Source organism: Falco cherrug, chromosome 4 (assembly GCF_023634085.1).
Source record: "Falco cherrug isolate bFalChe1 chromosome 4, bFalChe1.pri, whole genome shotgun sequence".
NCBI classification, from domain to species: domain Eukaryota; kingdom Metazoa; phylum Chordata; class Aves; order Falconiformes; family Falconidae; genus Falco; species Falco cherrug.
In genome coordinates, this window is record NC_073700.1 from 61,401,173 (window position 1) to 61,423,788 (window position 22,616).

The 22,616-nt window shown below is 38.2% G+C and overlaps 1 protein-coding gene across 1 annotated transcript in view; it reads right to left on the bottom strand.

Annotated features, from left to right (window-relative positions):
- The window catches only part of PTPRN2 (protein tyrosine phosphatase receptor type N2), a 663,576-nt gene extending 640,960 nt beyond the window's left edge, over positions 1–22,616 (bottom strand). Inside the window, exon 1 of the mRNA XM_055709440.1 lies at positions 22,353–22,616. Within this exon, the coding sequence (XP_055565415.1) occupies positions 22,353–22,470 (118 nt within the window). The 5' untranslated portion in view covers positions 22,471–22,616. The remainder of the gene's footprint in view (positions 1–22,352) is intronic.

Consider the following 22,616-nt stretch of genomic DNA (forward strand, 5'->3'; position numbering starts at 1 on the left):
TAAAACCACCATAAAATCATTTCTTTCTGTAATAGGTACCACCATTCATATTGCGTGAATAGTACAGGAGTAGTGAAGAAGGACAAATCTATACAGAATATATTTCACAGTCATGTAATGCACTCTAACATATGAGATAAACAGAAGTGTGACTGATAGATTTCAAGGTCAGGAAAGACCATGGTGACCACATTCTACATTAAAAACATTAGAGCATGTAATCAAGTATCATCAGGTGGTCACTGCAATCAGTTCACAATTTCTACCTGAGTAAAAGTATTGCATCATATGCCCCCTTTGAATCAGTTCAGTGGGTTATCATCCCAGTGATTAAAAAATACTCATCTTTTAGCATGAATTTGTTCAGCTTCAGGTTTCATTTTCCACCATTCATCAGCTGCCATTAAGGAAACTCTCTAAGTTCTCCTTGTTGAAACCTCCATGTATCAAAATCTACTTTTTGTGCAAGTATAGAGGGAACTTTTATTGCATTGGATCTCATAAATAGGTTTTGGCTTATAATCATATTAAGTATCATTTTAATAAAAGTGCCAGGAGTATTAACAGCAAGTAGTTTACTATTAGAGGATCAGGAATATAGCTAGTGAGTGTCTAGTAAACAAGAGTATAGGTTTTGAGCTCAATCTGTAGATGACTAGTGTTCAGAGCAGAAAACAAGTCAAATGTATTTACCTCTGACTGCGTTGCTGAATACATCACCGCTATGTTCTTTATCAAGAAACAGTAATTTTAAACCACAGTGTATTACCCCACTGAAATCCAGATGAGAAGCAGTGAAAATGTGTAAAATCCAGGTCTGGTCATCATCCCCCAGCATGAGACACAGTACTTTAGCCAGCTGGATGTGGTAAACAGGAATCCTTAGAGACAGTACTGTGTGAAATCATCACAGAGCTCACAACCATTCTTGAACTTCAGACAGATTTAATTCTTTGCAATTTTTCACCTTCAACAGAAGGAACAGCAATCTCTTGCTGAAACTCTTAAATGCATCTTCAATTTCTGAGCTCTATCTGTGGTACAAATTAGAATTTTGTGTAACTGTGAGCATATCTTCCAAATAAATTCAAAAAGTATACTTAAGAGCACTGCAAAATGGCACATGAGAAACAGACAAAAGCATCAGTAGAATTCATTGTTTTCCTAAACTGTTTGAATATTTTCCTCTTTCAGTGCTGTATTCTGGAGGCTGACCAACCATACATAAACTATTGGGTTTATGCAATTTATCAAGAAAACAGTTGATTTTTCTCCTGCCTTTGGCAAACCTGAACCATTACAAATTCCTCATTTGACATAAAAATGGTCTAAGTGTTCCCTTTAGAATGATGTAGTTTCTCCTCTGTACTGTATTTTGCTTTTACAAAATGTACCACTATAAACATGTCTTATGTGGCAAGATCATAAAATCATTGATGCAAGGATTGCTCCTGCAGCTGACAATATTATTTCACATGTTCTTCTTACGTAATGAATAGGGACACTAAATTTGTTAGTGATACAATATAATCTTTTATTATGTATTTTAAGTAAAAGCTTAGGATCACGAAGTCCAAAAAGAAGGACTCTTTCTCATTAACTATTCAATATGGCTACAGATTAGAAGAAAATCACCTTCGAGAAACATGCTTGTCATAAATAAAAAGCTTTGTATACAGAAATGAAGCTCTGCAGAAATCTTGATTGCAGCAAAATATGTTAATGAGTACTACTGAAATATATAGTGTAAGGTCAAGGAAACTAACTGTAAATCTAACGCTTTTACATCACCATATCTATTCAAGAATTTTTAAAATCAGTATAGATACTTTGTTTACATTGCACCAAGACCTGAGCTGTCACCACAGTTCTCTACTTGGTATGCAAGCATTATCCACATTTTCTGCTCATAAAAAATAGAGAAATGTCAGGATTTGCCTAATATCACATAGCAGAATACAGAAATCAAATCCTTTTATATGACCACTTGACATTCAAAGCCCTTCATAATTTGCTTCCTAATATTTCTCTCCTCTCCTATCACCGTCTCCTCTTTCAACACTTGAGTCCTCCAACTTCTTGTATTCTTCTTCACTGTTTCCTTTCATGCTGCTAATACATTTGGAGTTCCCTTTCTGAACCAAGACACAAATTCTCCTGTATTTATTAATGCTCAGCTTAAAACACAGTCCTTCATGGCTGTCATGCACCATCACAGAAGATGTGTGTAACCAATTCTTGGTCCTTACCCATATTTACAGACAACTTTCCACCCCCTCTAGCCTAGTGCAATTGGGTTGCCAGCACACAGAAACTACATATTGCTCTCACTCCAATGAGCTAAAAACAATTTCTTCTTACTACAGAAAAGCACTCATTGTCAAAATAAGTTAATGTAAACAGCATATTGTTAACCATTTTTATATTACTGTTCATTTATGCAACTCCTAAATCCTTATATTTATTACATTGTCTACCTAATTCATCAACCCCTTCAGGCTGGAAATGCATCTTTTCAAAGGCCTTTGAAATTCCCAAAGCATTAGGTGGCAGCAAAAAATAAATAAGCACTATATAGTTCATTATAGAAATTTGAAAAAACAGCTGTATTTGTATATATAGTCTACATCAGATGTGATGACAAGGTTTGTTTTCTAATGAACACAGGTGAAAGAAAAATCCCTTAAAAGTATCTCTGCACTTCTCACAGTATCAAGTTAGTACTCAGAAAATAAGACTATGCTGAGTATGAGCAAAGCATCATGAAGCAACTAATCATCAAAAATCAGGGATCCTGTTACACTGTAGAACAAGAAGGAAGGGATGTATTTTCAGCCAAGTATATCTGTGCTAGTACCTTTGCACGATTATATTTCAAGGCAAATAATTTTTTTGAGATTAGAAACAAACTGGAATTTAACTGCATCTTTTCGGTTTAGAGTTAATGCTTAGAATTTACTTGGGAAATTCTTACATTTTAATTGCCTATTTCAAACAAAGAATTAATCTACAAACAAAAATAGAAGATTATTTTAAAAATTGAAAATAATTACTTTTTCAAAAATAAAAATTAATCCCAAACTATAATATACTCCTTTGCTGTAGAGCTACAATGTACTTCAAGAGAAGGAAGATCATGTTATCATTCTACAAAGTTCCTATTACTATCATTCTCTAAGATTTAAAAACTTGCAAGAGATTATATTTGCCTTTTGTGCGATATGGTTTCTAGGTACAACAAAGGCACTGCTAAAGATAACAACTTTTAGCATTAAAAAGTACTCTTAAGTCAGTATTTGCAGACCATACCATTTGAAGGTAAGATGCAGTTCTCAAGTTTAAAAATTTCATGGAGATATATTACAAAGTTTGGACCGGAGTTTATAGTCCTCTGCACTCCTCTGTCTAAAATGCAGCCTCTGTTTCTATCATGCTGCTTCTGTAGTTGGTGGAAATCTGGTCAGTTTAGCCAAATGTTCCTCGAGTACCATTCTTCTCCTCCTGAGGCAGACACATAAAATAGGTCAGATTAATTCTGTCCCGTAAGTATCTCTTTCTCTTCAAGGACTATAAATGGGCCACAGTGTGTCTGACTCAACTGCAGACTTCTGAAGTGAGATGAATCCCACACCCCAAGACTAACTGTCCTGCAAAAGTTTTCTCAATAAAATAATGTTGAAATGTTTGTTACTGTTTCAGTCCAGGTGGCAGCACTGGACTGGCCTCCATCAGCAGCGATGCCAATCCAGACTCAGGCAGGGCCAGATACACAAACACAATACATGCAAAGATGGTCAGAAGGTGCTTATTAGCTCAGCATCCCACCAGGGGGTCCCCAGTAGTTTCCCAAGCAAAGTAAGCAGCAAGTGGGGAGGTCCCTGGTGCTACGGAACACCGGTCCATGTGGAGAAGAATGGGTGGGAGGTTTTGAAGCTTTTATGTGAGTTGCATGAGCGTTAAGTGTTATATCATTACCTAAGCATCCTTGCAAGTGATCATGCAAAAAGCGCATGGCTAGCTATGGGAGATGCTTGATACTTAACATGTTTGGGAAAACTTAACCAAGGACAACGTAAGTAAAAATATATCACAATGTAGAATAATGATCCCTACGGCCTTAACAAAGCATAAAGGGCTTCATTATGAGGAATCTGGGTTATAGCTGTACTGACCTCCATCACCTACCTACTCACCACTCTTCCACATTTAACCATACACTTACACAAAGGATATTTAAACAAAAGAAAGCCAAGACAGTATTTTAAATATATAATTTAATACAGTCTAATTTTGGAGAAAGTCCTAAATTGCTAGACCTGAAAACGAATTTGTTGCATGTTGTTGTTTCTCATAGTGTTTGTCAATAGGTATAATTTCGAGTCTGTCTGGGATTAGGAAATAATTGAAAAATTGAGCAGAACCCATTTTGGCTGTGGTTCCCTCTAGAAGACCGAAATCTACACATTTTGTGATCTTTTGAAAAAGCTTTAGCTTTTGAAAGTATGTAAAAACACACCAATTTTCTTGAAAGCAGCATATCTTTTGAAGACAGTTGGAAAATGGGGTTTTCCTGCTATAAGAAAAAAGACCAGGCAGCTGATACCTCAAGAAGAACTAAAAGCTTAGAAATATCACTTATGCTCTTATGTAAGCAATATTAAAAGATTGGTTTATTTTGGGTTTTTTTTTTAAAAAAAACAACAAACCAAAACTAACTTCTCTGAACATTCCAGTCCTTGCTTAAACTTAAGTTGTTTGGACACTGTCAACGGGTCATTCAATTAAAAATGTAGTTTTCAGAAAATCAAGGTTCTACAGGATGCTTCTAATCAAACACTTCACTGGATAAACTGTAACAAAATATTCCAGTGAATTGAATAAAAATATTTAATTTGAGGTCAATTTAACACTGCAATGTATCTGATATGCCAGATATGAATGGTGGTTCAAATTCTCCTTCTAAAATGTGGCAATGCCTCATGGATGAGTTGAACAAGGAAGCCTGATCCAGTGACAAGACTGAGGCCTCTGCCACACAGCAGGAGCTCAGCGACTTCCCTCCTGCCCATCATGAGCATATGAGGGTCTGAAGATGTAATTTCTAGCACCAGGAGTAGCAAAACTTTCTCTCTGCCCTCAGGCTGAAGCACCTGGCAGTTCAGGCTGATAAAGTCCAGTGTTACCTTAATTTTTATTTTTTTTTCATGTTTCAGTATTTTTCCTTCTCCAAATATATTTCTGTAAAAAATGTTTTATTCCATTAGAACATCCTAATTTTTCATTTTTGTCCTGATACAAAGCAAAAACAAATGTTGAAATATGAGAAGCTCCCATAAGAAAAAAATTCCAAATGTTGAACAGTTATAATTAAAATCTCTACAAGGATTCAAGGAACACTCTCTGCTGCAATTAAGGAGTGAAATAATGAAGAAAAAAAAAGTATAGAGGCAGAACCATCCCAAAATATCATTTATTTCCTTGTTCTGTAGGCTTCTGTAAAACATAGCTTTAGTACTGTGCTGCACTTAGAGTTTTAATCCAATGATCACACAAAACTAATGGCTCAAGAAGTTAAAAATAGGAGCTATAAGGTATCTAACAGCCATACAGAACTTGGGAGCAATTTGATATCTCTTGCTCTTCAAGCAAAAACTCATAATCATTGCTCAAATAATCAAAAAAAATACAACAGCCAAAGATGAGAAAAACAACAGCCACATTTTGTCACTGTAGTAATTTTTGGTGAAGACTTGAATATATTTATTCTCCTGCATTATCTTTATTTTGAAGAAAGTGAAAATATATAGTTATAGGCTTATTTTAGAAGAACAAACCTATTCTGATAGCTGGAAGATTCAAGGAATTGTTCTGTTTTAAACTGCATATTCAGATAACTAGAAGTTCTAATAGAAGGAACAAAGATGCTTCATTTTAGTTAAAATCTCTCACCTTACTTTAAAGAAGCCTTCAAAAGTTACGGTTCTTTAAACCGTGTGACTTTAAGGTTACAAAATATTAATGAATCTTCCCAAAGCTGTATTGTCTTTGTCATCAATATTATCATCTTTTTTTTGCTTGTCTCCACACCCGACTATTTTTTAAGACTGCTCATTTGTAAAAGTAAACCAAGGCAATGAAAAAATGGGTTCAGCTGAGATTATAATATCCACCAATCTGGTATAAGATCGTGATAAATCAGTAAAATACATACCTACTGTACCTCTTTCTACTTTATTCAATCACATATTTTCTGAGTGCAGTATAGAGCTATTTTCTCTTTAAATTCAGCTAGCTTGCAATTTAATCTTCCCTCTCACGCGCATGCCATGCACAAAGGTGCACTTTTATTATTTCACACCCATTTGAAGAAAAAATAAAATAATTTTCTTCTTTTAATTACATATATATATATTTCTCTATGGGCAAAATACAGTACCCTCAATCAGGAGCTCAACAATTCTCATAAACTGAATAGGGATGGATCTCACCAGCACTCACATAAAACCTCCACATTACACAGGTTGCAGAAATCATAATTCTACAAATGACACACATCCTTCTAGAACAGTACTGGACTGTTGTTCCAAAATGAGACCGAAGAATAAGTGATTATTGAAAAACAAGTCTTAAAAAAAACAAGAAGTAAAACAAATCCTTTTCCTTCCTAATTCTAAGAGCAAAGAAATTAGCTGAAGAGCATACCCAAATCCCACTTACATTCGCTTGCTCAAAAGTCCATGTAACTTGATTTCAATAGCTTGCACATGCTTCCATACAGAACTGCCACGCAGGCTTAAATCACTGCCTTCTGCAACAGGCAGAAGGCTGAAGTGTTAGTAGTGCAGAGGTGGGTAGAATGTTCCAGCTCAACAGCCCATAATACTTGAAATGCGCTTTCTGCTTTGATGTAATATCTTTCCATTCACACTTTCTCATCTGTACTGAAATCCAAAGTATAATGCACAGGCATGGGATTTTTCTGCTACCAAAGTTAGTTACATACTTTCCACAGCTATCGGAACCCATCAGGAGCACTTCATATAGACACTCCTGGCTGGAACACAGTTCTAAAAAAACACATTTAACCTAGTGTTTTTTCCTGCCCACACCGGCAAGAAATTCTTAGCACTGTATTAGCAGTTTACTAGCAAAAATCCACTTAATTTTGTTTCTTACAAAATATTAGTTATTGAAGGCCTAAGCAAATACTAGCATAATTTTTGATTCACTATTACTGTGACTATACATTATTTTTCTTTTAAGGACAGTTCGTGTGTATCTGCATCTAGAAGATTTGTCTGCTTCAGAATTGTTGTATCATTTGTCAGAATATCTTTAGCACTGCAAGTCTCTCATCCCCATCGCTCTACAGGGGAACACAAGCATTATTCAGGGGGATGCTATTTGTGCTTACTTTGTTTTCCCTAGTCAAAAGTTTCTTACCCTTTTTCCCTCAGCAACTGTTAGTGATCAGTGTCAAGAGACAGGTTTTGGTCTAAGCTGATACAGCAATTTTTATGGGCAATACACCATGACACTCACCTTGGTATGACCTTCCCATTTGCCAGCTGTCTGCCACTGTCAGACAACCCTCAGATCCATCAGACCTCATATCAGCCTGGAGCGCAGATCCCCAAACAGAGATGGGCCCCTCAGCAGACACACAGAAAAAGGGAATCATCATTCTATTTTTTTTAAAGGCTCAGGTAATGGAATGGCAAAATATTACTGTAGGTATGATCTTTAAAAATAAAATTCACTATCTGAAATCATCCTATTCATCTTTGCACTGCTTGACTATTTTTTGATAAAACATTCCACAAATACCATATATGACTTCTGGAAAAAATTATTACTGTGAAATCTGGAAAAGATTCAGTCAAGAAGGACACTAAAGCTTTTTATCAAATTGAAAAATATTACTTTACTGTTGCTACAGTAACATCTTCCTAATAAGCCCTTTAAATTTACACACCGTCTTAAGAGAGTTCTAGGTCAAGTTAAAAAGCACAGACAAGCTCTTCAGAGGAATCAAGTTTATATTCAGCATGGGTAAGAATGCATTAGAAAAGGTGAACTAAAGTTTTTAGTTATTTCCATAATGACTTCTCACTTGCTGTGGTCTGTCCTACTTTCTTTCCCCTTAGCCACCCAGTAGTCTCTCTTCTGAAGAGAGAATTTTCAATTGCCTCTAAGGGAAAACTCCTAATAATTTTTTATCCTATAGAAAAGTATCATCTTAATTAAAAAAACAAACAAACAAACAAACAAAAAAAAAAAAAAACAACTTAGATTTTCAAAAAGATACATTTGCAGCTATGTTTGCACCTCCTGAGATGGGACCAAGAATGAAAAGCTATTTCCAATTTGTCACATATGGAGAATAACTACACATAGATAATATATGAACTGAGAAACTGCAGAGTGAATACAAAATTCATTCATGAGGCACCTGGGGATTATAACAGGAATTTATATTTATTTCCTCTATAACTACATAGTATTTGGTGTTCTCTCACTGATCTTTAAGGTCCAAAGTTAAAGTCATTCTTGGGGAGAGTTCGCAATATACATACTGAGGATCATCTCTGGAAAAGGAGGAACAACCTTTTTCAATTTTCATGCAGTTGTAAAGAATAAGTTAGTGGATTTTTGGCACCAATCCATTTTCAGAGAAATATTCAGTTAATTTGCATCTTCTCAAATGCAGGTTTTTACAGTCCTTCCCAGATGTCACCAGATACCTACTCACTGGAGAAGAATGAAAACCAAATCTTTTAACTCATACTAGAGTGGTGTGCCCTATAAATTTTTGAAAAGCAAACACACACAGTATTGTTATTGCAGAAGGCACTCAAAATAGCAGATTCAAAGTGATTTTAGAAATTCCTATCTAGTTTCATTTTTAAAAACTCTCTTTTAATTATCTTGTTTGGAAATGTGACAAATTATTTAACTAACCCTAAAACCAGACACAGGTGACAGCACTATACAGTTATTACACACTTATCTACTGTGTGAAATTTTGATGTCATTGAAGTGCTCAGTTACCAAGGATATGAGTGAAATAAAAGTCCTGATTCTACAAAAATTCAAGGTATAATCAAAACTGCTGTGACCTATTTTTCCCCATGCTGAAAGCAAAGAGGGTAAACAGTCCCGTTTACTAAGCGACAACAGCACCTACCTATAGTTAAGCTCATGCTTAAGTATTTGCATTGGTAATCAGAACCAAAATTAAACAGACAGGCTTAAGTATAGCTTTCAGCTAATAAAATGTTACAGAAACAGCTCTCCTGTGATTTATGACATGAAAACAAAGTCATCATAATAGCTGACATAACGTTATTCCCCAATGAAATGTGACTAAAAATAGATTATGAATAAATATATTGTAAGATACTGTGGAATGAACTAACGTTAAGAAACTACATAATGAAATTAACCTATTTCCAACAGAGCTGCCAGTTCACTGATTTTTTTTATTTACAAAGACTAGGAAAAAAAGATGAATACTGACTCCAGCATAACAGAGATTATTATGGTATGCAAGCTTCCATCTTGCCACATTTAAAGGCTATTTGTTCCCAGCACTCTCTCTCCCCCTTTTTTCTGTTTTTGTATTCCCATCGTGTCTGGTCTCTATCAGTATTCATTGCTTTGATTTATAAACATTTCTGTAATTAATTTCTGAAGCTCTACTTTTTAAGAAGGTTATGTATTTTATCTAATGTATTCAGGAATTGTATTTGTAGTCCGTAAATGTTGGGGGGTGGGGTGGTTGTTTTTTTTACAAACTGGTATTTAGTTGACATCTGCACAACTGGGAAGGACTCTCCAAAGGTTACATGGCAATGGTCAGGCTGGTCAGAGTTCTGTTAGCACGGCTGACAAGCTAAAGGGACTGAAAGGTGGAAAAAAATCCCAGGCATGAAAGAGTCTTTACTCAACAGAAACCACAGTAGAAAGGTAGATTCTTCAACTCAAGTCAGTACTCATTTTGGAGGATGAAAGCTGACCAAAAATAATCTGTCCCTGGGAAATTTCATCAAGCATTGTGAAAATGAGGTTAATCTGACAGTCTGGTGAAGCCAAACCAGGATTACAGGTATAAGAATGTTATGTGATCTTTTTCTCCACGTCTTTCTTGGTGTAATAGTTGTTTTACTGAAAAAAAGTGTGTTTTAATAGTTTTTTAAAAAGTTTTACCGCAAAGAGTGGAATACTTGCTTTCTTTTCATTTGTACGTGAACATTGTCAGACACTGAGAAGTGACTTAGCTGTGCCTGGCAAATTACAGAACACTATCCCTCTGTTCTCCAGAGAGTGGCAGTCCCAAATAAAGTAACTCACACACCATTCCACAGGATCAGAGTTACGCACCACGAAACAACCAAAACCCATTCTTTGGCAAAAAGAATTCTCTCAACTGAGAAGAGTTAAGAAGAGTATCTTTGTCAAATAGCAGGAAAACGTGGGGGCTCCTGAGCCAAGGCTATCTTCCAGACTGCAACAGAGACAAGGGAAAACTGACTAGAAAGAAAATGTTCAAATACTTAGATGCTAATACTCCGTCTTAAATAGACCTGAAAATATTCTATAAAATCAGCTCTAGGCAAGCTCCATTCAAGTATTTGATGCCTTAAATCACCTTAAATCCAGGATCCCTGGGCTGATATCAGTCACATCAGAAGGAAATGAACCCGGAACTGTTCTTATTTACACCGAATACGAAAACTTCAGGAAAACTGGTAAACTTCTTCGTGAAAGGTTGCATTTTGTATACTTCTGTTGACAGCAGAGTCTCCTCGTGTGTTGATGAACTTTCATTTGTAACCAAGTTAGTATTATTCTAATACTAGCTGGGCAAAAGATAATTATTTACAAGCCCACACTGGTAAAAGAGTCTTAGGTGGCCAGACATACATACACCCACATTCAGATTCTTCATGCAGAGGCTTAGGTGAGGCTTATGCCCCCTTTACATGCACAACTATTTAATTCAGTCTCTCTGGCGTGAACCTCCCTAAACTGCAAGTTTAGAGAAAGAAGCACAACCGTGCTGCTTTTAACAACCTGCAAAGTCACTCCGTCTCTGGGTAGCTGATGATGTCAGAGGTCTTCCCTGTCTGCTAGACTATGAAAATAGTTCCATAATCTGAGGATAATAAAGTATTATTCTAAAATGCTCTCAAGTAATTCTTCAATTAGGAAAGTTTGACAACCCGGTGTGATCAGCTCTCTTGTTCAAGCCAATTCAGATCCTTCATAAAAGCTGTGTGTTCTACTTTCTAAAATGTCAGCCATTTGACAGATGTTTATTCACAAGCCTGTGTGCTATGTCTGTTTCCTCCTCCCTTCTCAGTTATTTACTTTCAGATTACAAACTTGTTAGAGCAGGTGTTACTCAGAGAAACAAAAGCAAATGGACAGGAAAAAAAAAAAAAAGCCCTCAACAGTAAATCTTTGGCTTGTTGGGCGGCATAAAGACAAACATATACAGTATTAAAACAACCTTCCCATTCTGCTTTTTAAATGCTATTTAATTACAGCATTATAAAATTTATACTGTCTAAAAGCATGAGTGATTGCTCCCAAAGAACATGATTGCTTTACTTTTCTGCAGCTCTTAAGATGGAAATTCACCAGATAGCATCAGTTAAGTTTAATTTTTCCTTCCAAATTCCTGTTTCCATTATTGTTGCATTTAATCTGACTATGCAATTTTTATAGGTCCCATTTGTCCTTGGAAAACATCCCCTGCTTGTAATGTATGTTGGTAAATTGTAATTATGAGCTGACCTAGTTAACCAAAATAAACCTCCAGATAGGTAGTACTAACAAGAATATTTTAACAATTTTGAGATTTCACTTCATAATTGAAGAAAAGGAATATTACAGAATCTGACTCCAGACTTCAAGGGTAAAAAACCAACTCAAACATTTCTTAAAAATATATCAAACAAAAATAAAAAAATTAAAAGTAATACCCTGTGCCAAACGATTTTGGGGGGCTTAATGTCTGCCAGCTGTGTTGCTAACTCCAAGATATGTTCTCCTACCTATATGCTTGGTGATATTCACGTTTGTCTCTCACTTTCATTACTATTCAGCTATTTCCAGAAAGTCATGATGTATAATTCCCAAATTTCTCTTTTCCCCTCCTTTTTTCTTCCTTTAGAACATAAAAAGTAAAAAATGGGATAATCACCAGTGACTACAGCCTTCTCCAACAAATGGAAGTTGCTGTAATCTACAGGGTGATACCATGAAAGTAGGAAACAGTGTTTTGCCAAGAAGCTGAGATGAGAGGTGAGACCAGGTCACAGAAGTTTGGTATAATGTTTTGCTAGTATAAGTAAGGCATTGCACTGACTACATACTGAGAATACTGAGCTGTGCTAAAACCTAGAAAAGAAAGATTTTATGAGTAATAGCCCACTGAAGGTATTTGATAGCTAACACCTATCATATCAGATATCAAATAAAGCTGAAATATAAACAGCAAGTATAAAAAGTATTCCAGAATCTTAACTAAAATTATAACAAATCATTTTGCCAAGAAAAGTACACCATAATGTATACATTCTTTAGAAAATAGAATAGATATTCACATTCTTTGGTGGTGACTTACCTGCATTAATCAAGGGTTGTAATCTTTGATGCCACATTTTTAATTCAGCACTGATGAGTAAATAGAATTTAATGTCTAACTTACAAAACAATTCTGTAAGAGAGGTCAGGTTAATAGGAGACTATCTTTCATAAAGACACAAGTCAAAGTATCATGCCACGGAAAGCTCAGGGGCAATAGTGGCATAAACTACTCCTGTCCCCAAACCCATCTCCCTGTTGCTGTTTCATGGATACCAACACAAATACCAGCACTGTTTTCACTGCTTGTGAGCAAGGCTGCGATTTAGATCCATATCTTGTTTCTTTCAGTCAAACCAACACCCTTTCCACAAAGGCAAGATCAAGCAGTCATTGGCAGGAACACCATAAACTTTTGTTATTGTCAAACATTCTGTACTGCAAAGGTGCAGCCTGATACTAGTTGAAAAAACACAGTTTTTCAACAGAAAAACTTCCTCAAACCTGAAGATGAGGCATGACCTTCTAGGTGAAGTAAAGTAGTTGTCTGAAACAACTGCTCTGAGTTTAACTGAACTTTATTAACCAACTAAAAAAGTTGTAGAAAAAAGATAGCCCTCCTAGTGTAGAGCAGAATATTAACAAGAGAAGAGGTTATATCTTTACCCTTTTTAGGACAGCAACAGACAGACAGGTAATTATCTCCTGCAGAATAATGACAGCAGATTTCTATGTGCCAGAAATCCAGAATATCTATCCAATTTTCAGCATGCAAGATTTATTTTCATAAGGTATTTTGTAGAATTTGTTGAGATTCAAACTTGAGAGATCAAAGATTAATGGGGGGTGGGGGGAGGGCGGGGAATAAGGGTTTTACATATGTACAGATATTACCTGACTTTTGTTGAACTTATAAAGTTTATTATAATATGTAGTGTGTATTTGGTCTCAGTTGCATTGTTTTCTATGAGGACTTCTGGAAGTATGTTACATTTTGAGAGGTACATATATCTTTGCAGATTACCTTATACCTGTTGGCTATGATTTCAACCTTATGTAACATCATTGCATGTTCTTAAGCTATGACTGAAAGAAAAGACCTTACACCCACTACAACCAGCTGTACTTCCCATAAAACTTCTAGTACTGATTTTATACATTGAAATAGCTTGTTTTATCAGTGCATTAGTTTGAAACAAAATAGGTATGCAATGTGAATTGCTAACTCTCTGTTCAAAGAGGCTGTGCATCAACAAACTACGTTTAGTATTTAAGTGTGTTTCACTGAAAGAAATTATAGGAAAAAACACCATAGTAAGATGCAGTAATTTACTAAGCTACTTCTAAAAAATATCTTTCTCAAAAGGAATACATTTTATAAAGTTAAGCCCTCTAATACTTTCTGAAAAAAAAGTTCCCTAGCTTTTGATGAGCACAACTGTCCTCAATGGCATATTGTTATTGGGAATGCTATAGTGCATTTATGCTATGAAATGGTTGAGATAAAAATAGAGACTTCGGCTCCCCCTCACAAGTAAAGCCCCTAAAACTACATAAGAATACTCAGTAATCCTATGTACACATTAACCTCCATGCCCTTCATGCTTTCTCTTGACTGTCCAAAACTAGTTAGTCTTCATGGTTCCCTTCCTTCAGCTTTCCAATACCAGACTCCCTTACCATTTGCCTATCCTTCCTGCAGACCTCCTGCTAATTTACCTGCTTTTTCCCCTTTGCTTGCTCATTCCGTTGTGCCCGTTTCTTCTCTGTCTCATTCAAAGGTCACCTTCATTTGTTTGTGAATACCAGAGTGTGATTTTCTCAGAGAAAGTTCTTTCCAGGACTGCTAATATCCTTCAGCTATCTCACTTGTTTCAGTCCCTCATGTGACAAACCTGCCTGACTACTCACAGGACCTTCCTAAACAGTTTACTTTCAAGACCTTTATATCTCAAAGTCATGCCAGTGGTTTTGAAGTAATTTGAAGTAGTAGGTGATCCTCAGCCAACCTAACCTTAGTTTAAGCTACTTCATTAGTCTCACGAGGCAGGTGAATCACTCCCCAAACGTGCTTACCTATCCCCAGGTTTAGCCTGAGCATCTGATTTTTAAATAGCTAAGGTGCAGTACCTACCACCACGAGATACTCACCCTAGCCCAGGAAATGTATTAAGACAATTCTAAGTTGAAAGCAAAAGCTGCATTCAGGGAGACGTTTACCCGACCTATGTTAGATATGTACAGTTGGGTAAAATTAATTTAAATTCATAAATTAGATAAAGTTTAAAAGGAGCCTTGAGTGATTAGCTCAAATAATTACATTTAGTTAGATGAATCCCACCCCTTACATTAAGAGAAATATAAATCCTTTCTGCTCCCAGAACAGTTCCTCATAGTCTACATGCATTTTGTAACTCCATTTTTGCCACAGCTTTGGTCTAAATGAATGAATTAACATTTCTGTTTTGTGAACCCCTTTTCCTTCTTGTCAACTTGCCTCATTTTCTCACGCCTCAAACTGGTCCATTGAACATCTCAGTTTTGCTGCTGCATTTGACTGGTCTCTTCCATGAGAAAAAGTAACTCCACCCAAAGTTTACATCTTTACAGATCATATACAACTCACTAATCTCCACTCCTGATCTCCAATTCCAGTAATTTTACTTGTCTAAACATTTAATTTCTCAATCCCTCTTTCAAACATCCACATTCCCAACATGCCTCTATTCCTTGACAACTGATTGTTGCCCTGCAAATGTGCTCTTTGTATGCATCTCCATCTCATTTATCATTTGCAAACACAAAATTGTTTGATCAGAAACAATATTACTTACTGCCGTCCTATATTTATTAATAATGGCCATGCTGAGCCTAACCGAATATCCATCCAGCTCAGCATCCTGTCTTTGACGGAGACTAGGAGTGGACTTTGCCTCTGGATATTTTCCCTCCTTTGCCCATTTTATCATCAAAACCAAATTCATCTTTCCTCCAATCTTTATTGAATGCCCTCCTAAATCAGACTGTAAACACCAACACAGATCTTAGCAAGACATTATATATACTGATTTTGTAAGAATAACTTCAGAGACTTTATCTACATTTTAGGCTACAGTGTAAGTGGGATGAGGACAAAATATATATTATTTTCAGGAAGCTGGAATATACACTGCTGTTTGTCTTTCACAGGTCTTCTTACAGATTTGGATACATATGATCGACAGTAATCATCACCTACGGCTGAGCTTGTGTTCTTACGCTCTCTTTCCAGCCGATGGAAATCTGACCAACGGCTCCCTCTTATCACTGGGCTCCAGCACCTCCTGGGACTGCAGCTGCCCTCTTCTCACTAATGGCACACTGATGTTTATAAGCCTTGCTGTTCACTGTCACAAAGTACACAAGCAACTGCCTGCTTAACATTAGTGTATCAACATTAACTACCCTTTGGTAGTTTAGCAGAACTGCCTGAATATTCCAGGATCTAAGGACCAGGGGCAACCTAACTTCCTCTCAGAGGGCTGACTGATAGGACTGATAGCATGCTATGATGATGGTATGGTATGATGAAGTTTTGGGGACTGGTATTATTCAAAGACAAGTAGAAATATTTTTTTTAAATTTCACTAAATACAGTTAAATGTTGGGGTACACTCAGGTAGGAAGCAGAAACAAACTTATATTTTCAAAAACTTGTCTGTTTTCTCTCAATTAGTAAACTAAACAAATAGAAAAAAAAGTCTCCCCAGAAATCCCATCCTATGAACATCCTTTAGAGTACACTACACGCTTTCTTTTACTGATAGAGAAATAATTCACTTCCTGTCCATTTGAAACTTTGAACAAAAACAAGCTAGATAGTAAAAGAATATTGTAGAACAGTCATGCAATGATGCCAAAAACATTAATGCATATTCTTACCTTCAATTCAATGGAACTAACAGACATGCCTTGATATTGAGCTACTTTCAAGTTGTTTTCTAACATAACTAATTACTTAAGAAACATTTCTAGAATATACAAAAATATTTTTGATGAAGGGAAACATGCAGTTTCCTACACTGAATCCTTCATGTTCTGACCACATAGCATTGTCTTAATTAAATTACTGTGTTGATATTTTTATTTACTAGCATTATATCATAAATTACACTCCATCATCAATAATAACATCAAATCAACAAGGTATCAAAATACCCGAGTGCCTATGGGAAGTTCCAAAATCATGTAACTGGAAAGTCAGGCAATATTATCTACTAAACAGACGATAACACTGTAATTCCCCCACTTTTTCAGGCAGTCTGTTACCAGCCTCAATCAGCATTTTGATCCAAATACTACCGAAGTCAATGGAAAAGTTACGTTGACTCTAGTGAGCTTCAGCTCAGCTCAGAATTGCTGCAAGAAGCAAAATTTCAATCCTCATGGATTTTCAAGGCCATTGAAAATGAAGGCTGAGAAGAACACTTATGCTGATTTTTTTATGGTAGTATATCTCCAACAAGAACTAAACCAAGACAGACTTTTTTTTGCTGTTCCCCTTGAAACACTCAGACAAAAGCTCTCTGTCACTACTTCCTTTGGATTGTATTTTAAGCACTGACCAAAAAGCCAAAAAATTTGTGGGTTTTTTCATCTGTCCTACCCTTTATTTCATTCTCTTGCAACTTAAGAATCAACACTGGAAAAATGCTTTCCACCAATGGTAAAGGAAGTCCCTGCTTTTATAATTTCTTACTTCTGATCAACTTTAATCACTTGAAACTCCTAAAATATTTTTTAAGCTGTTAAATATGCACACCATACTTCATGAAAGTCCTACAATTAACATGCAACATTTTTAAAAAGTCTTTAAATAAAGTTTCTATCCTCAATTACATTTTAACCCTAGTGAAATGTAAGACACCACCTTTGCTCACCGTATGTGTCAGGTACTCACAGCTACAGGTTTAGAAGAGTATTTATTGTTTATAAGCTGAAATGTGACCAACTTGTCTTTTTGTTAGTTAGTTAAATACTAAATTCACAGTCATTTGACTTGCAAAATTCTGCATATGATGATTTGAATACAGCTTTGAAGGAACTTTTACATGGTGTATAGAACAACTGTTTCTAGAAATTTCCACAGCATATTACTGTACCCATTTAAGAAAAAAATGCATACTGAAGAATGGGATTGCATGAAGCACAAAAGATCAAATTATATTGCAAAAATTATACTCATATTCCCTGAAGGTTATAAGCATCAGGTTACACATTAGAGGGCAATGTGAAGGCACTGCAGCAAGCACACTCTTTTCAAAGAGATGAGGATTACTTCTGCTGTAAAGTATCGGCATTTTAGGAGTAATAAAATAATGTGATTAAAAATGTTCACAGTTTACTTTGTCCCCAAGTCCTCTACCTCCCCCAGACTACCTAACATAAAAATAAAATCCCACTGCAACTGTATGAATAGATTATTGGTAGACAATAGAATATTAATATAATTAGAATAATCTGAATATAATCAGAATAATCTGAATAGATTACCAGTATTTCTTAACAGATTTACCAGTCACAGGTGGTGTACTGGTCACAGGTGGTGTACCCCAGGGCTCAGTATTGGGGCCTGTTCTGTTTAATATCTTTATTAATGATCTGGATGATGGCATTGAGTGCACCCTCAGTAAATTTGCAGATGACACCAAGCTGGGGGAGGGAATTTTGATCTCCTTGAGGGTAGGGAGGCTCTCCAGCTGGATCTGGACAGGCAGGACCAATTGATTGAGGACACCTGTATGAGCTTCAACAAGAATTGCGAGGTCCTGCACTTGGACCACAACAGCCCCATGCTTGGGGAAGAGTGGCTACAGGCTTGGGGAAGAGGGATGGAAAGCTGCCTGGTGGAAAAGGAACTGGGGGTGCTGGTTGACAGCCAGCTGAACATGAGCCAGCAGTGTGCCCAGGTGGCCAAGGAGGCCAGTAGCATCCTGGCTTGTACCTGAAACAGTGTGGCCAGCAGGACTGGGGAAGTGATTGTCCCCCTGCACTCAGCACTGGTGGGGCTGCACCTCAAATCCTGTGTTCAGTTTTGGCCCCCTCACTGCAAGAGGGACGCAGAGGTGCTGGAGGGTGTCCAGCGAAGGACAATGAGGCTAGTGGAGGATCTGGAGCACAAGTTTTATGAGGAGCAGCTGAGCTGAGGGAACTGGGGGTGGGGCAGGAGGGGGGAGCGGTTTAGCCTGGAGAAAAGGAAGCTCAGGGGAGATCTTACTGCTCTCTACAACTACCTGAAAGGAGATTGTACCAAGGTGAGGGTCGGTCTCTTCTCCCAGATAACTGGCGACAGGACAAGAGGAAATAACCTCAAGTTGTGCCAGGGGAGGCTGAGATTGGATGTTAGGAAAAATTTCTTCACTGAAAGGGTGGTCAAGCATTGGAACAGGCTGCCCAGGTAGGTGGTGGAATCACCATCCCTGGAGATGTTTAAAAAACATGTAGACGCAGTGCTTAGGGACATGGTTTAGTGATGGACTTGGCAGTCCTGGGTTAACACTTGGACTTGATGATCTCAAAGGTCTTTTCCAACCTAAATAATTCTATGATTCTATGATTAGTCTACTCAAAAACCTGTTCAACTGCATGAAAATACTTTACTTGTTAGACCTGCAATTTTTAATGAAGTAAATGCTTAGTGTTATTGGAAAGCTTTTTAAGTTTAACTTCTTCCTCAGTATAATTATTTTCTAATAAGAAAATGTTTCACTGAAATCAAATTCCATATAACCTACACTACAGGAGCAGTATAACCCAAATCTGTGGAATTTACCATACATGATCAGGATACATTGTTCACAGATGATTACTTTGTAAAACACTTGCAATGAAGTTCCATAATCTTAAATGGACTGTGTCTTATAAACAAACAATTAAAGATTTATTTAACATACTAAATTCCCAGCCCCAGTGTTTCACCAACAGCTAATGCATCCTACTATGTACTCAGCTGATTTTTTTCTGTGGAAAAGATAAGAGCCTCTCTCCTGGGCTAAATCTGGGCAAAAGGTGGAGAGAGGGGAAAAGCTATACTTTTCTTCATTGTTCACATTTAAATGCTACTATAAATGTCAGGAAATGGAAGAATATGTGCCTTCGTTGATAATAACATCTTACAAAAACACCTTCCCACAGGAACAATCTACAAAGCCTTATGAATTAAATAGGCAGGAGAAGCACAAATCAAAATCTTGCATCTTATTTAACTGTAACGTTAAAACTTCCAATTTCTTAAACAAGTTTGTAAGCATGTTACAAAATAAATAGGTCACCATTTGGAGGTCATTACTATATTGGAAAGCATAGACAAAAGTTGACCAAAAAAAGAGGAATGAAATTGGATGAAAACATGTATGAAACGGTAAAGGTTATGAACTTCTACTTCTGAATCAGCTTTTAGGAAGAATTTCTGAAATACTTAATCGGAAAAAATTAATACAAAAACCTGTTTCTATAATTACATGGCTTTTAAGGCAGTTTTCTAGCACATATTATAGAAGTTTCATAATGCATTTGTGTTCAATCTTCAATTACAGAAGATGAGACTGTGCTCAAGAAGAAACCAAATGAGTATCTTCCACCTATAACCACAAATAATCCCAAAACTCAGATATCTTGTAAAATTACAGTTGCATCTCCTGATTGTGTCTAAAAATTGTAGTCTAAAATTGAACACTATCTATTATAATAGTTTGAGCTCGAGATTAATGAGATCTGAAACATTGTTTCAAAAGAAATAAAGGAACTCTAAAGGGAAGAGACAGCTAAAACTGTTTCACTTCCAGCAATGCAAACATTTGCCTGCATCTTGTCAAACACAATAAATTCTTTCCCACCTTTCAGAGAGATCTGTGAGATATCAGTGAGATATCAGTTCTCTATCCAAGCAAGAAGCAGAAAGGCTCAACTTCTTATACCGCTATTGAAATGTCTCTGAATTATACACCCCAGACGAGTGGATTTGCTTTATAAAATCAAGCCTGCTCTTCCCCCATTCCCTTCCATGCAAGGACAGATTTAACTGTCAGGCAGACATCCTCACCGAGGCAGAGGCACAGTGAAGCCAGAGGAAACTGACACACAAACATGTTTTTTCAGCTACAGCAGTGCTGAAAAATATTTAGTGAGCCAGGCTGATTTGCAGCTTATGTTTTGGGAGAAAGAATCAAAATCTGACTAGTTTGAAAGCACGATGTATAATGCACTATTAAAGGTAAAAATTACAGCTATTACTTGCAATATTTTTATGCAAGCTTTCTCCTTAGCAGATTAGTAGAAACAGTCTATATCTATAGCAACCAGGAGAGAGGATGGAGGGATATATCCAGTCCAAACCATTTCTCCTTAAAACCTTGCATCACTACCTTCAATGTAGCAAGCATTTAATAGCTCATTTTGATTGCCACTTGACTGAAGCTCCATTAAAAACATGGTCAGATGATATTAATTCCTTAATAAACAGAGGGTACATGAGGAATACTGCACTGATACTTCTGTGGGAGGCTTCCTTTGTTTCTTAAGGTCATTTTATTTTTTGTCTTAGAAAAGGATTTCTTGGGGACAGCTAGTTTAGCTTTTACTCTCTGATGTCCAGAACTGGTCTAGGTAGGTATTACACTGGGGGGGGGCGGGAAATACAAAATTCTCCAAGTTATGACCTTCTTGACTTAAAGTGAGTTTCAGAAAGATACTGTAACTGAAATGAGAATGACTGTATTAGTACATACTGTTGGGGGTACTTCTGGTGAGCACAGTCATGACTGTCTCCGTGCAAGGAAAGGACTGCCAGGGACAGCGGCACAGGTGAATGGCATTGATCTTAAACACAGAGTTTGTTTTCAGGATCCCTTCATGTTAGCGGGGGTCATTTCAGCAGGTGGGGATGTTTACTGCAGATGATATCTTCTAAAAGAGGAAGGTGTTGGTTGGAGAATGTCTCAAGAGAAAGGCTGCTTAATGGTCTTCGCTGGGCAGCACTGGGTATTTTTCTGCAGGTCTAGAACAGCTTTAACCCTGCAGGAGCCAGTGCTGCCTGCCACCTCCAGCAGAAAGAGTTAGGGGTGGGCACCAGCTGCGCCCAGGGGCTCGTAGCCTGGGAATTTCCTGTGTTTTTCAAATATGAGGACAGCTTAGTGGGCTAAATCCATGCAGCTGGGAGGAGGGTTGCATACGCGGGGGCTGGATGTATTTTGGGTGACTCGCCGCTGGTGTACCTCGGCTTTAGGGGGCTCGTGATTGTCTCGGTGGAAGTTTTCAGCAGGTGGGGACAGCCGGTGAGATCGGCTCCTCAGAGGCGTCCCCACAGACCCCCAGGGGAGACGCCGCTGAGGCCCTGGGCCGGCCTCGGGCTCACCGGGGATCGGAGGGACCGGCGGGACCCGGGAGGTGCGAGGGGCCGGGGACAGGGACCCTCAGCGGGCAGCCGCCCCATAAGAAGCCGGATGACGGAGCCCCTCAGCGGGGTTTTGAGGGACCAGAGAAGGGGGCCCCTCAGCGGGAGCTGATCGCGAAGGACCGGAGAAGGGAGCCGCTCCGCGGGAACCGGCCGTGAGGGACCGGAGGACGGGCCCCTCGCCGGTAGCCGTGCAGGCACGGCCGCCGGGGGCCTGTCGAGCTGCCTCTGAGGAGGCTCTCGGGCAGCAGCGGAGGGAGCGAGGGGACGGCGCGGCCCCTCTCCCCCTCCCCTCAGCCCCCCGCCCCCCGCCCATCGCCCCACTCACCGATCCGCGCCTCGGCGGTGGCTCCGGCGGAGGGCGATTGGGTGCGCGGGGAGGCGGCGAGGACCTGCAGCAGCGGCGGCAGCAGCAACGGGAGGACGGAGCTGAGCGCCCCCATCATGCCTGGCCCATCGCAGGCGGCTGTCCCGCTCCCCTGCCCGCCGCCGCCAGCCCTCACTCCATACCGCCCGCCCGCCCCTGGCTCCCCGCAGCCGCTCCCCGGCTCCGGCGAGCGGCAGCCGCAGCAGATTCAACACCCAGGACAGC